Source organism: Rana temporaria, chromosome 9, assembly GCF_905171775.1.
Source record: "Rana temporaria chromosome 9, aRanTem1.1, whole genome shotgun sequence".
NCBI classification, from domain to species: domain Eukaryota; kingdom Metazoa; phylum Chordata; class Amphibia; order Anura; family Ranidae; genus Rana; species Rana temporaria.
The window spans coordinates 150,575,959-150,590,417 of record NC_053497.1 but is presented as its reverse complement, the minus strand read 5'-3'; the positions used below and the strand labels follow the sequence as shown (position 1 = coordinate 150,590,417).

At 41.2% G+C, this 14,459-nt stretch overlaps 1 protein-coding gene across 4 annotated transcripts in view; it reads left to right on the top strand.

Moving 5' to 3' along the window:
* Positions 1 to 14,459, top strand: part of DENND1A (DENN domain containing 1A) — a 1,239,075-nt gene that overhangs the window by 641,286 nt on the left and 583,330 nt on the right. For all 4 annotated transcript variants that reach the window (XM_040324851.1, XM_040324852.1, XM_040324854.1 and 1 more), the window contains exon 11: positions 12,537 to 12,582. In XM_040324851.1, the coding sequence (XP_040180785.1) occupies positions 12,537 to 12,582 (46 nt within the window). The remainder of the gene's footprint in view (positions 1 to 12,536; positions 12,583 to 14,459) is intronic.

Below are 14,459 nucleotides of genomic sequence, written 5' to 3'. Positions count from 1 at the left end.
CTGAGTAATGTGTTCCGTTGAAACTTATACATAAAGAAGAATATATAAAAGTGTCAGTTTATTAAACACAGTGCTTTAGCATAATTAATATAATTCAATAAGGGTTTACATCTACTTTAAAAGGAAACTGTCATGTATTTTTGTATCAGAAACAGATTAACACTTCAAGTAGAGTTATGCCGCGTACACACGATCATTGTTCGGCATGTAAAAAACAATGTTTTTAAAAAAAAAGTGTCATTTAAAATGATCGTGTGTGGGCGTCACATCATTTTTCGGGTTCTGAAAAACGACAAAAAAAAAAATCCAAACATGCTGCATTTTTTCAGGTTGTAAAAAATGATCGCGTGTGGGCTAAAACGACGTTAAAAACCCGCTCGTGCTCAGAAGCAAGTTATGAGACGGGAGCGCTCGTTCTGGTAAAACTACCGTTTGTAATGGAGTAAGCACATTCATCACGCTGTAACAGACAGAAAAGCGCAAATCGTCTTTTACTAACACAAAATCAGCTAAAGCAGCCCAAAGAGTGGCGTCATCCGAATGGAACTCCCCCTTTATAGTGCCGTCGTACGTGTTGTACGTCACCGCACTTTGCTAGAGCATTTTTTTCAACGATCGTGCTTGGGCAACGTCGTTTTAATGATGAAGTTGGAAAAAACTTTGTTTTTTCTAGAGGCTGAAAAACGTTTTTTTACAAGCCGAAAAATGATTGTGTGTACGCGGCATTACCGTTTAGCAGACTTTTATAATGTGTCCGTTAATTTTAGCTTTTTCGCAAGTAGTGCCCTTTCACACTGATGCAATGTTGCTGCATTTTAGCTTGCTAAAAAAATAAAAATAAAAACAATAAACACAAGAAAATTGTTATTCTTTAAATCCTATGGGACTCTTCACACCCCTGGTGTATTTTGAAAAGTTTTGCTTGCAGCATTCTTAGTGCACTTTTCAAAACCACACAAAAAATTCAGCTCCCTGTTAAAATGAATAGAAAACACATGCACCACAGTTGTGTTTTTTTGAGTCACATGTCCATGTTTCACAGTTGTATGATGGGACTTAGGCAACCAGAAGAGCACATCAAAAATGCATTTGCATTTTTTTTTCAACAGGGCAGTGTGACCACGGCTAAATTAGGGAGAATTGCTGACTTCTCTTATTCCACAATGTGAGCTACAGGCACTACTAGAAGACATTTCGGCATGGGATGAAAACAATCTCCAGAACCTATGGCTGGGAGGGGGGTGGGGTCTGTTAGGTCAGCTTAAAGGGGTAAACTTTCTCTGAATGTGCACTTATCATTTAATAATATAGAATTAAACTAATATTTTTTTTTTTGTTTACTGAAGTAGCTAGCTGAAGAAGTATAAGGCAATCCCCTACACTGCTTCTTTCCCCAACACTGACTTCCTACTGATGTAAACACCTTTGCCTGCCCTTAATTTAGATACACTGTGCCACAACTCACTTATAGGCTGGAAGCCTGAAATAAAAAATAAAAAAGCTTCCTAGCCGAGGTGGCGCTGTTTGTTTGAATGCAGAGGCCGGGCATGACATCATAATGTTGCGTTCGGCCTCCGAACGATTGTAGAGACTCCAGCGACCATCTTTACTATGTGAGAGAAAAAAGGTTTACAAATTATTATGTTTATAGATACATCATTTGTATAATTTGGTATATTCTAATATAACAGATTAGTATATATATATATATATATATATATATATATATATATACCACTTTTTAATGAGGAAGCCATGTCCTGTGGCCAGACAAATTGCTGTTTCTTTAAAAGCACACCAAGCCTCAATGGTCCCCGGATTGTCCATATGCTGCTCTGACACGTGCCTCTCCCCGTTCTTCAGCTCTGTGACCCAATTGCGGGACACCGGCGGCGATCGGGTCCGCGGGTTCAGCGTGCATGATCACGGAACACAGGACCAGGTCGCCAGCACACTGGCGGCGGCGCGCTCGCGACCCACTGCTGGGCTCTTAAAGGCAACGTACAGGTACATGCTTGTGCCCAGCCATGCCCTTCTGCCAACGTATATCGGCGTGAAGGGGTCCTTAAGCGGTTAATGTGGCAACGTCGGCCTGTACCTTTAGCAGAAAAACAGCCCCAAATCATGATGTTTTCACCTCTGCTCGACTGTAGGGATGGTGTTTTTGAGGTCATAGCCCAACATTTTTCTTCCTCCAAACACAGCAAATCAAGTTAATGCCAAAGAGTTTAATTTTGGTCTCATCTGACCACAGCACTTTCTCCCAGTCCTTCTCCCAATCATTTAGATGTGCATTGGCAAACTTAAGATGGGATAGTACGTGTGCCTTCTTGATGTGGGGGACCTTTTGGACATTGCAGAATTTCAATCCATGGCAGTGTAATATGTTACCAATAGGTTGTTTTGGTCGCTGTGGTCCCAACTACCTTGATATTATTCACAAGCTCCTCCTGTTTAGTTCTGGGCTAATCTCTCTCTTTTCTCCTGATCATCCTTACCCCATGAGGCAAGATCTTGCATGGAGTTTCAGACTGAGGGAGATGGTTATTTTGTATTTCTTCCATTTATGAATAATCGCTCCAACAGTTGTCTCCTCACCAAGATTTCTTGCTGATGGTCTTGTAGCCCATTCCAGCCTTGTGCAGGTAGACAGACTTGACCCCTGATGTCGTTTGACAGCTCTTTGGTCTTGCACCATGATGTTGGGTTTGAATGGAAGAAATAGATTTTGTGGACAGGTGTCTTTTATTTACATAACAAGTTGTCATTAGGAGGACCTTCTTAAATTGACAGGACTAATCTGTGTACCACATAAGCACTGAATGTACCCAGCCTGTGGGAACCAGAATTATTGTTTGTTGGTAGGGGATCAAATACTTATTTTACTCACTGAACTGCAACTCAATTTGGAACATTTGTATATTTTTTTAATTTTATATGGATTTTTGGTTGATATTCTGTCTCTACCATTTAAAATTCACCTATGTTAACAATTATAGACCCTTCATTTCTTTGTAAGTGGGCAAACTTACAAAATCTGCAGGGGATCAAATAATTTTTCCCCCCGGTGTATATGCATATACAGTTCATACAAAGACTGACATGTATATATTATTTTATAAGACAATGGAATACTATAATTGTATAAAATTATGACTTTTTGAGCTGAGGTATGATCTAACTTTAATTTTCCACATACTATAATTTTGCTTTACCCTTTTAAAACCTAGGACAGTGTTTAGCTGTGGTCAAAGAGTTCATTGACAGGTTATCATTCCATGTTAGGACCTAAGTACATAGAATAGTTCCTTTGTTTAGAAGGTGTTAATATCATGAGATCTTGGGCTTGTAGAACATTTTGAAATGAACAAACCACATTAGATCTGGATTTGATTTTTTATTGCTACCCGATGTGGATACATGATGTTCTTTTGAAGCCTGTCTGTGCAGATGACTTTGCAAGATAACCTTTGGACTTGGGGGAAGTGTTTGCTATCCGGTGGAAGCAGTACGGTTGCTGACATAATGTGCACTAATGAAAGCCACAATAGCATTTACATTTTTAGCACGAGCCATTTCTGTTTCATTATGTTTTGGGAATGCAGAATTTCAACTCCAAGGGGAGCTTCCTAAGGTGACCTGTGAGAAAGAGTAATATAAAGTGGACAATGTTTTCTTGTTTTTTTTTACAGAGTGTAGATTTTCATCAGCTGTTTTAGTTTACAGTTACAGAATTGAAGTGGTGTGGTGATTTAAATACTAGGCTGTTAGGTTAACACAAGAACACAATACGGCTGGGCAAAGAAATAAGATCATTTTAAGATATCACACACCACAAAGTAGAACTAAACCCTCAAATCCTTTACTGCCAAGAAAGCTGCCATCGTATCTTCTGTTTGATGTGCAGTTACCATGGTGGTACACATGTGAGCAGTTATTACACCAGCCATTTGATTGCTTAATAGTCTCATTGAGAATACAAGCAACTGGGAAAGTTATCATTCACAGCATGCCTTGAATGTAACTGTTTTGGGAAACTGTTAAATCAATGAGTTTAGTCTCACTTTAAAGGGTGATACATAATTGTAACCCAGTTGCTGTATCTATCCTAGCAGACACCCCTAGTTCCAGCCCCATCTAGATGAACGTTTCCTCTGAGCACTATTAGCCAATGCGATTTACTTTAATCTAAAGGTTCCTATAAACCCAAAGACTTTTGACCTAATATAGCAACAAGTTCTGCCTGTGAACATGATTTATCACTTTCACTGCCAAGTCAGTACGGCATACGGACCTACAGAAGTGCCAGTCAGTACGGAAAACAGACCTACCTTTTACCTCTCCTATAAGCTTATGGTCACTTCAATGACCATAAGCTTATATCAGAATTGTTCAGCAGACTCTGTTGAACAATTCTATAACTCGGATCAGCGTATTACAACCTGCTGATCAGAATTATTAACCCCTAATATGATCATCCCCCCCTGCAAACCTGCAGCCACCATCATTAGCCTGCATCCCTCCTTTTCCACTCCCGCAGGCTTTCAGTGCTGCATGGGGCTTGGGGGCCGTCCAGATGTGTCCCGTCCCCCCCCACCAGTCAGATCATCCTCCAACGAACCCCGCTCCCCTGATCCATGGCCGATCTGAGCTACATCTCTTGTTCCCCTCCCTCCGCCTGCAGCTTCTCCCTGCACAACTGTCCGTGATCAGTCAGGCTGGGGATTGGGGTAGGGGGAGCGGTGCAGGTGGGGGTGAAGTAGGGGCTTAGTAAACATGTGTTTACTAAGCTCCCCCCTATAGAATAGAGGGTGCATGCAGCAATCACTGACAGCTGATATATTGTAACCGCGAGTGTTACAATGTATCAGACTGTCATCTTCTGAATGAATGTAATCTCTATACGGATTCCTCACTCATTCAAGTAAAGTGCTGCAGGAAATAGTGACTATCTTCAGTCCCTTTCTCTGGCTCAAAAAAAGACATATAAAGGTCTGTTTAGAACTCTGATATCTCACCAAAGAACCCCCCCCCCCTTCAAAAAAACAAAACAAAAAAACACAAACCTAGCAAGACCCCCCAGGTTCGCCTGAACTCACCCCTCCATGGTGACGCCCCCCCCCCCCCCCCCGCACTCACCACTCCACGGATACCTCAGCTTCTCCTCCCGGCCAACCCGATCTGTCCTGATTTGCCAGGGGGAGAAGTCGGTAGACGATAGTGAATTTTAATTTGCTATTGTCACATGTGGGTGGGTTCTGGACCTCGAGCCCAACCTTTTTCAAGCCAATTAGAGCCTCAGGCTCCAATCATGTGGCTTGGAAAAAAAAAAACCATACAAACGTATGAGTCCGGCACCCTGCTTGGGGGCGGCGCCCCTAATGGACTGGCTGCTCCTGATAAGACATGATAAGACCCCATTTCACATGGAGTGGACTCTGTCAAGCAGACCCACTTGTTCAGCGGGTGATCTGTCTGCTGATCCCCGCTGAGCAGGCAGATGACAGATCCGTGTCCGCTCCGCTGATGCAGAGCCGAAACAGTCACAGCCCGCTGTTCTCTATGGGGCAGTCAGATAGAAACGGACCACCTGTACATTTCCATCGCATGCCATCTGATCGAAATGGAATCCCCATCCGTCTGTATTTAGTGGACTTGACTGAATCGGATGTGGGCAGGTGTAAAAGGACACATGTCCATTTATATCAGTCTCTCCATAGAGAACAATGGGTGGTCCGATTGGGCCTGCCTGAAAAATGAACAGAGCCGTCGCTCCCAATTTTACATCCATGTAGGTCTGCATGCATGTCCCTGAGCTCACTCTGTCTGCGTTTGGGGGCATGTGCCCACACCCACATGGATGTCAGATTGGAAACAGCAGCTATGCCTGTGCAGCCATTGCATCCCAATTGACATAAATGGGCATCCCTGTGTGGGTAAACATGGCCCTCCATGTGCATACACTTTACTTTAGTATGCCACATGTGAATTATGTTTTAGTACTAATTTAACAGGGAGTTTGTAAGTTATGTTGTGTTTATGTGCAATATTAATGGTTTTAGTGTATTTTTTTGTGAAAATGGCGATATGATGAACATTTCCTCAATTGAGCAAATGTTTGTCATATCGCTATTTTCATTAAAAAATACACTAAAATCATTAATGCGGGGCCCAAAAAATCAGTAGCCCATTTTTTATGTATTTTTTTCAGCTTAAGTGCTTTTAGAAAATGTCTAGTTTGAGGGGTCTTTTCAAATTCTGAAAGCTGTAAGTGAAAAATGAAACATTTTTGGGTACGTTAAATTTAAAATGTACAAATACTTGTTTATTAACACCATACAGGTTTAGCTTTTATATTTAGTAGGGATTTAGCAGTAATTTTATAAATGTTGCTGTGTTTTTATCTGCTAATAATGGTTTTAATGTATTTTCTGCCAATATACTGGTTCAATAAACATTTGCGAAAATACTGTGGGGTCTAAAAAATTAGTAGCACCTTCTTTTCAATCTAGATGTCATATGCTTTCAAAAATACATGGTTTTGATAGTCTTTCACAAATTCTTAAAGCTACAAGGGAAAAATGAAAACCTGATATTTTTGAGAATTTTTGATATTTACACTTTTGCGTCTGTTCAATTTTCACAATTTTGCAAAAAGGCACAAGTTAAAAGTTACAAATATTTGTTATTTATTAACTCAATACAGGTTAAGCTTTTATATTTAGTAGAAATGTTGTAAAATGTGCTGTTTTTATCTGCTAATGATGGTTTTGGTGTATTTTTTGCAAATATATTTGTTTGATAAATACTTGTGCAAATACTGCGGGGTCTAAAAAAATCTGCATCACCTTCTTTTTATTCTACTGATCATGTGCTTTCAAAGAAAAATATATGCTTTGGGGGGGTCTTTCACAAATTCTGAAAGCTATAAGTGAAAAATTAAAAAGCACAGGAAAAATTGCAAAAATGGTCTGGCCACTTGAGTGTACAAAATGGAGCACAGGGCCTGGCAGCGAAAGGGTTAAAGTAGATGTAAATCCTAACCGGATGACTTTCATTTTTATTTAGCACAGCATATTAACCACTTCAGCCCCGGAGGATTTGGCTGCCAAATTACCGGGCCACTTTTAACGCTTTAACTGACAATTGCGCGGTCGTGCGACATGGCTCCCAAACAAAATGAATGTTCTTTTTTTCCCCACAAATAGAGCTTTCTTTTGGTGGTATTTGATCACCTTTGCGGTTTTTATTTTTTGCACTATAAACAAAAATATAGCAAAAAGTTTGAAAAAAAAAAGCTATATTTTTTAAGTTTTGCTATAATAAATATCCCCCAAAAATATATATATAAAAAAAATCCTCAATTTAGACCAATATGTATTCTTCTACATATTTTTGGTTAAAAAAAAAAATCACAAAATAGGGGATCATTTTATGGCTTTTTTATTATTATTATTTTTTTTTACTAGTAATGTCGGCGATCAGTGATTTTTATAGTGACTGTGACATTTTTGGAGACACAACGGACACTTTTGACGCTATTTTGGGACCATTCACATTTATAAAGCGATCAGTGCTATAAACATGCACTGATTACTGTATAAATATGACTGTCAGGGAAGGGGTTAACCACTAAGGGGGCTAGGAATGGATTAAGTGCGTCTTAGGGAGTGATTCTAACTGTGTGGGGGCTGGGCTTACTGTGACACGACACTGAATGATTCTCCCAATTACAGGAAGCAGACGATCAGTGTCATGTTTACACAGGCATACCCCTGTTCTTTATATGATCGCGAGACACCGGCGGACATCCAGTCCACGGGTTCCACGGTCATGGAGTATGCGGCAAATTTAAAGGGACATACCTGTACGCCCATTTGCCTGTCTGTGCCATTCTGCAGATGTAAAAGTGCGTGCGACGGTCGGCAAGTGGTTAAGCAATGTCCATTTCTGGCCCTTACTCGTTGGATTACCGAAATATTGTAGTCAATACAGCATTGTTTATAATATGGACTTGAGGCTCCTCTGAAACCACAGTGAATGTGTGACCATCAGGTTAAGTCTCCTGGTTTCACAAATATTGACACTTTGGACATTTTGACTTAGGGGGTTTACTCACTTTTGTTTCCAGCGGTTTAGACATTAATGGCTGTGTGTTGAGTTAGTTTGAGGGGACAGAAAATGTACATTATTATATAAGCTGTACACTCACTACTGTAGCAAAGTGTAATTTCTTCACTGTGGTCACATACAAATATATAATAGTCAAAAGCATTGAACATGTCACAATTTTTCTAGGTGCTTAAAGGTGCTCTTGACATGACATTTTCACCACATGTCGGTAACCACCCATGCAATCCATACATACAAGAAACTAAGACAAATACGTTCAGAAATTAAATTGTGTGTAATAAAATGAAATGACATGGAGAAATGTATTGAGCACATGAAGAAAGGGAGGTGCAAAAAGACATGGAAAACCAAGGCACCAGCTGAGATCTATCAGTAATTAGAAAGCAAATCTGCCCCTTGTCAGTGCTAATTAATATCAGCTGGTTCAGTCTCAACTGGTGGCCTACAAGAAGGCATCTCATTATCAAGGTGCCAGACAAGAAACATCTCCTGATGGGTAAAAGCAAAGAGCTCTCTCAAGACTTTTATTGTTGCAAAACATACTGATGGCATTGGTTACAGAAGGATTTCTAAACTTCTGATTGTTCCAGTGAGCACTGTTGGGGCCATAATCCAGAAGTGGAAAGAACATAATTTTACCATAATCGGCCACGACCAGGTGCTCCTCGCAATATTTCTGACAGAGGAGTGAACAGATTTATCAGAAGAGTTGTCCAAGTAGTTTACCAGGGGACCCACGGGGTGTGCGTTCCTTGGTTAACATGGACACGCATCTCAGACAATCAGGTTCACCAGATCTGGTTACCGGTAACCTGATTGGCTGAAGTGACATCGAGGGCGGGACTACATCGAGGGATCGCGGAGGAGGATCCAAGGATGGCTGACCGAGAAAGGTAAGTGCCGGGGGCAATCTGGCGGCATTTTAGGGGCAAACTGGTGGCATTTGATGGGCACAGTGGTGACCATGGCATAGCACTGTGGCTGCATTTGGCATATCACAGTGGTGACAATTGATAGGCACAGTGGCGACAATGACATGGCACAGTGGCTGCGTTTGGCATGGCACAGTGGCGACAATGGCATGGCACAGTGGCTGCGTTTGGCATGGCACAGTGGCGACAATGGCATGGCACAGTGGCTGCGTTTGACATGGCACAGTGATGACAATTGATGGCACAGTGGCTGCGTTTGGCATGGCACAGTGCCGACAATTGATGGCATGACACAGTGGCGACAATTGATGGGCACAGTGGTGACAATTGAAGGCATATTGGCTGCGTTTGATGGCATGGCACAGTGGCAACAATTTATGGGCACAGTGGCTGCATTTGATGGCATGACACAGTGGCTGCGTTTGATGGCATGGCACAGTGTCGACAATTTAGTGGCACAGTGGCTGCGTTTTATGGGCACAGTGGCTGTGTTTGATGGACACAGTGGCAGTAATTGATGGGCACAGTGGCGGCAATTGATGGGCACAGTGAGGCTGCAATTGATGTTTTTTTTTTGTTCGTTTGTGTGTACCCCCCAAAAATTTGGAGCACCAGCCGCCACAACTGCAATCAAGCATTTGCGATAACTAGCAACGAGTCTTTCACATTGCTATGGAGCAATATTGGCCCACTCTTCTTTGCAGAATTGTTTTAATTCAGCCACATTGGAGGGTTTTCCAGCATTAACGGCATGTGTAAGTTCATGATACAACATCTCAATTGGATTTAGGTCCAGGCTTTGACTAGGCCACTCCAAAACCTAAGTGGACTTGCTGTTGTGTTTCAGATCATTGTCCTGCTGCATAACCCAAGTGCACTTCAGGTCATGAACTGATGGCCGGTCATTCTCCTTTAGGATTTTCTTGGAGAGCTCAGAATTCATGGTTTCATCAATTATGGTAAGTCATCCAGGTCCTGAAGCTGCAAAGCAGACCCAGACCATCATGCTACCACCACCATGTCTGACTGTTGGTATGATGTTTTTGTAATGAAATGCTGTGTTAGTTTTATGCCAGATGTAATGGGATGCACACCTTCCAAAAAGTAACATTTTTGTCTCATCAGTCTACAGAATATTTGCCTAAAAGTCTTGTTAGATGAGCTTTTGTGTTTTTTTTTTGTTTTTTTTTGTGAGCAGTGGCTTTTGCCTTGGAACTCTCCCATGGATGCCATTTTTGCCCAGTCTCTTTTTCATTGTTGAATCATGAACACTGATCTTACCTGAGGCAAGTGAGGCCTGCAGTTCTTTAGATGCTGTTCTGGGTTCTTTTATGACCACCTGGATGAGTCATCGTCCACCTCTTGAAATAATTTTTTGTAGGCTGGCTACTCCTGGGAAGGTTCACCACGGTTCCAAGTTATCTCCATTTGTGGATAATGGCTCTCACCGTGGTTCACTGGAGTTTGAAAGCCTTAGAAATGGCTTTTAAACCCTTCCTAGACCGAATCACGTTTGTTTCTAATCTGTTCTTGATTTTTCTTTTAGATTTTGGGATGATGTGTGGCTTTTTGTGATCTGTTAGTGTGATTCACTTTGTCAGACTGCTTCTATGTATGTGATTTCTTGATTCAACAGGTCTGGCAGTAATCAGGCCTGGGTGTGGCAGGTGAAATTTAACTCAGCTTTCCAAAAAATTGTGGTTAATCACAGTTCATTCATGATTCTGCATGGGAGGGGGCAATGACTTTGAACAGTGTTTTTCACCTAATAAATTAAATAATAAGAAGAAAATTGCATCTTGGATTTACTTGGGTTATCTTTGTGTAATAATAAAAAGTGTTTGATGATCGGAATCATTTAAGTGTGAGAAATATGCAAATAAAAAAATCAGTAAGGGGGCAAATACTTGTTCACATCACTGTGTGTGTTTATATATATATATATATATATATATATATATATATATACCGTATTTATCGGTGTATAACACGCATATGCGTATAACACGCACCCTAACTTTAAGAGGGAAGTTTCAGGAAAAAAAACTTTCCACAGCCCCCTGCGTATAACACGCAGGCACAGTTTACCCTCTATTTTCAGCGTAAAAAAGTGAGTGTTATACTCCAATAAATGCAGTATATATATATATATATATATATATATATATATATACACACACACTGTCATTCAATGTTCTATGACAGGGGTCTCCAAACTTTTTTTAAAAAAGGGCCAGTTTATGAAGAAAATGTCCTGCCATCTGTGGGAGCAAACAATTCCTCATGATTGAGGGGAGTAAAAGTGCCCCATTGTTTATTAGTGGTAGTAATAGTGCCCCAACCATGGTATCAATGGGATTAATAGTGCCCCATTGTTGGTATCAATGGGATGCTAACCCCATTGGTTGCTGGCAGTGGGGGGAATAATGCTCCAAGGGACAGATAAAAGCAAGCCTCTGGGCCACAGTTTGGAGCCCACTGTTCTCTGCAACTAAAACATGAAAGTAAGTGAACATTTCATACTTTTTGTGGATTGTAAATGGCTCAACTTGAAGGGAGGATATTTTTTTTTAAGCGTGTGTATATGTTATTTTATGTTTAACCACTTCAATACAGGGCTTTAAAACCCACCTCCATACCGGGCCTAGTCTGGCACTTCTCTCATACATGTACAAATCATCATTCTTTTGCTAAAAAATTACTCAGAACCCCCAAACATTATATATGTTGTTTTAGCAGACACCCTAGGGAATAAAATGGCGGTCATTGCAACTTTTTTATCATGCACGGTATTTGCGCAATAATTTTTCAAACACCTTTTTTTTTTTGTAAAAAAATGGTTTCATGAATTAAAAAAAATAACAAAACAGTAAAGTTAGCCCATGTTTTTGTAAAATATGAAAGATGATGTTACGCCGAGTAAATAGATACCTAACATGTCATGCTTTAAAATTTCCCACACTCATTTAATGGTCAATAAGACCCCACATCCCTCTTCCAGGCTGGAAAGAATGAGATCGTGAAAAAAAAATCACAGATCTCATTCTTACTAGCCGCAATTGCAGTTTGTTTACTTACGGGTACCCGGGCGTGACGTCATCACATCGCGCCCGGGCCTCCGATGGTCATAGAGATGATCTCTATGCCTCCCATCTGGCGGACGCCGATCATCTCTCCGGGCCCCCGATGGGACGGGACATCCGGAACCACCGCTATGATAGTTCTTACGGTGCGCAGGATCGCCGCCCGGAAGAAAATGATATCTGAATGATGCCTCTAGGGGCAGGCATCATTCAGATATCCCCGCACAAAGTACAGGACGTCATATGACATCCACCCGGGATAACGGATCCCCTTTTTGGACATCATATGACGGCGTGCGGTTTTAAAGTGGTTAAAAAGAAAAAAAATAAGTACAATGCTTGTGTTTTCAGGAAATAACTATTAATAAGCTTTGTTTTCTTTTTGCAGTGCACCGATGCCCTACCTCATTGGTATACACTCGAGTCTAATGGAGGTATGTTGCTCTTTTCTTTCTTTTTTTTTTTTTTTTTTTTTTTAGAATAATAAACATATTTATTCATTTGTCTGTTATTCAATAGGCAATTTGTCTTTGCCTTTTTTTTTTAGTTTATAAACTGGTATGTTTTTAAAGTAAAATCCTAAAGTACAGCATGTGCTATTATATGCCATCTGGAGGTGAGGGGGTGGGATACTCACCCTCCTACCCAAATCTTTACATTAACTTGACACATTCAGGTGTGGATATGTATGTGCAGAAAACTGAGATCCTGCTATTCACAGCACAGAGGTAAGGCAGCTGTTTGAAACTCTGGCATGCTACACTCGCTCACGCTACACACTAGTTGCAGAAGGGTAAGAATGAAATATTTACATGCAATATTTCCAGATTACCTAACGGGAGAAAAATATTGTATGTGGAAATATATATATAATCCGGGAATTACAAAACCCGGCGAAAACCAAAACTTTGTTTTCTCCATCCGGAAAAACAATTCTAGATCCCCTCACATATGTGAGCACCGTGTGTTATGAATCCAACTACTACAGTAGCAAGGTTAACATTCCAAGCAGGAGGCAAAAACCATAGTCGATTAAAAGGCTGAGGTCAGTTTTGCATGGAAGTCAGGTAGAGGCATAATCAATTAACAGGCCAGGGTCAGGTAAGGTGGAAGGCAGTGGCATGGTTAGTTGAGACAGCAGGCAAATGTTCAGCACAGATATTGGAAATGGCAGGCTGTTAAAATATGGGCTAATATTTTAGTGATGTGTGAAAACATTGAAAGCAATCTCTGATGCATAGGCCAGGTTGGGAAGGACACTGGGTATAACTATTACTGGTTTCTCTTCTAACTCCCCCCTTTGTTGCATACACAACATGATTTTTGTCATCTTCATCCTGCTTCTAATGGTGAAATACTCTCAGGGAAATGGAGTTAATGAAGTCTAACAGCATCAGAGCGAAGGTGTTCTGGGGGGATTTTTGCTGGTTAATGAGGGACATAATGATTTTAATTGGCCAAATTAATAAGTTACAATGCAATGTATACCAGAAATAGGACCCCCCTTGTTGCTAAATAGGGCTGTAGCATTTAATTTTTGAAATGCACCCCTCTGCCATGTAAATTTTATTATCTTGGACACATGCAGGCTTTTAAATGAGACCATGTCTTTCAGGAATCTTTTCTGAGGTGTCATTGTGGATGGTGGACACGATGTAGACATCCCTCTTGTCTTTCCACTTCACAGCCAACACGTCCTCATTTCTCAGACTTGCTGATTCCCCCTCTGCATCCTTGTGTACACTAAAGTTTGTGGGAAGCCCTTCCTGTTTTCTTTATCGTACATCACGGGACACAGAGCGGCATATTCATTACTATATGGGTTATATGGAGTACCTTCAGGTGTTGACACTGGCAATCTCAAACAGGAAATGCCCCTCCCTATATAACCCCCTCCCATAGGAGGAGTACCTCAGTTTTTACGCCAGTGTCTTAGGTGTTGGTCATGGTTTAGCTTGCCTCCGCATCCTTGGGATTAGGTGAGCTACCGGTTCTGTCCAAAAAAGCCTCAGCGCTAAAGTGGTCAGTAACCGGACCCCAAACCCTTGGGGTATAGCCCATAATGCTTTTCTTTTTAGAGAGCTGGACCCTGGGCCCAGAACTTAGAAACCTTTGGGTGCCTAATGTTTTCTGTTGCCAGGGTGCTATATGGGCCCAGGACAGTGGATCCTTCATAGGAACCCAGGGCCTGAAGGTCTAGACATCCCCACGGAGATGGGGGAAGATTGGGCCTCTTGCTTGGCAAAGTCCTGCGGCATGGAGCAGGTAAGTGAGGGGAAAACTTGCGGAACTTGGTTCTTAGCAGGTTTTT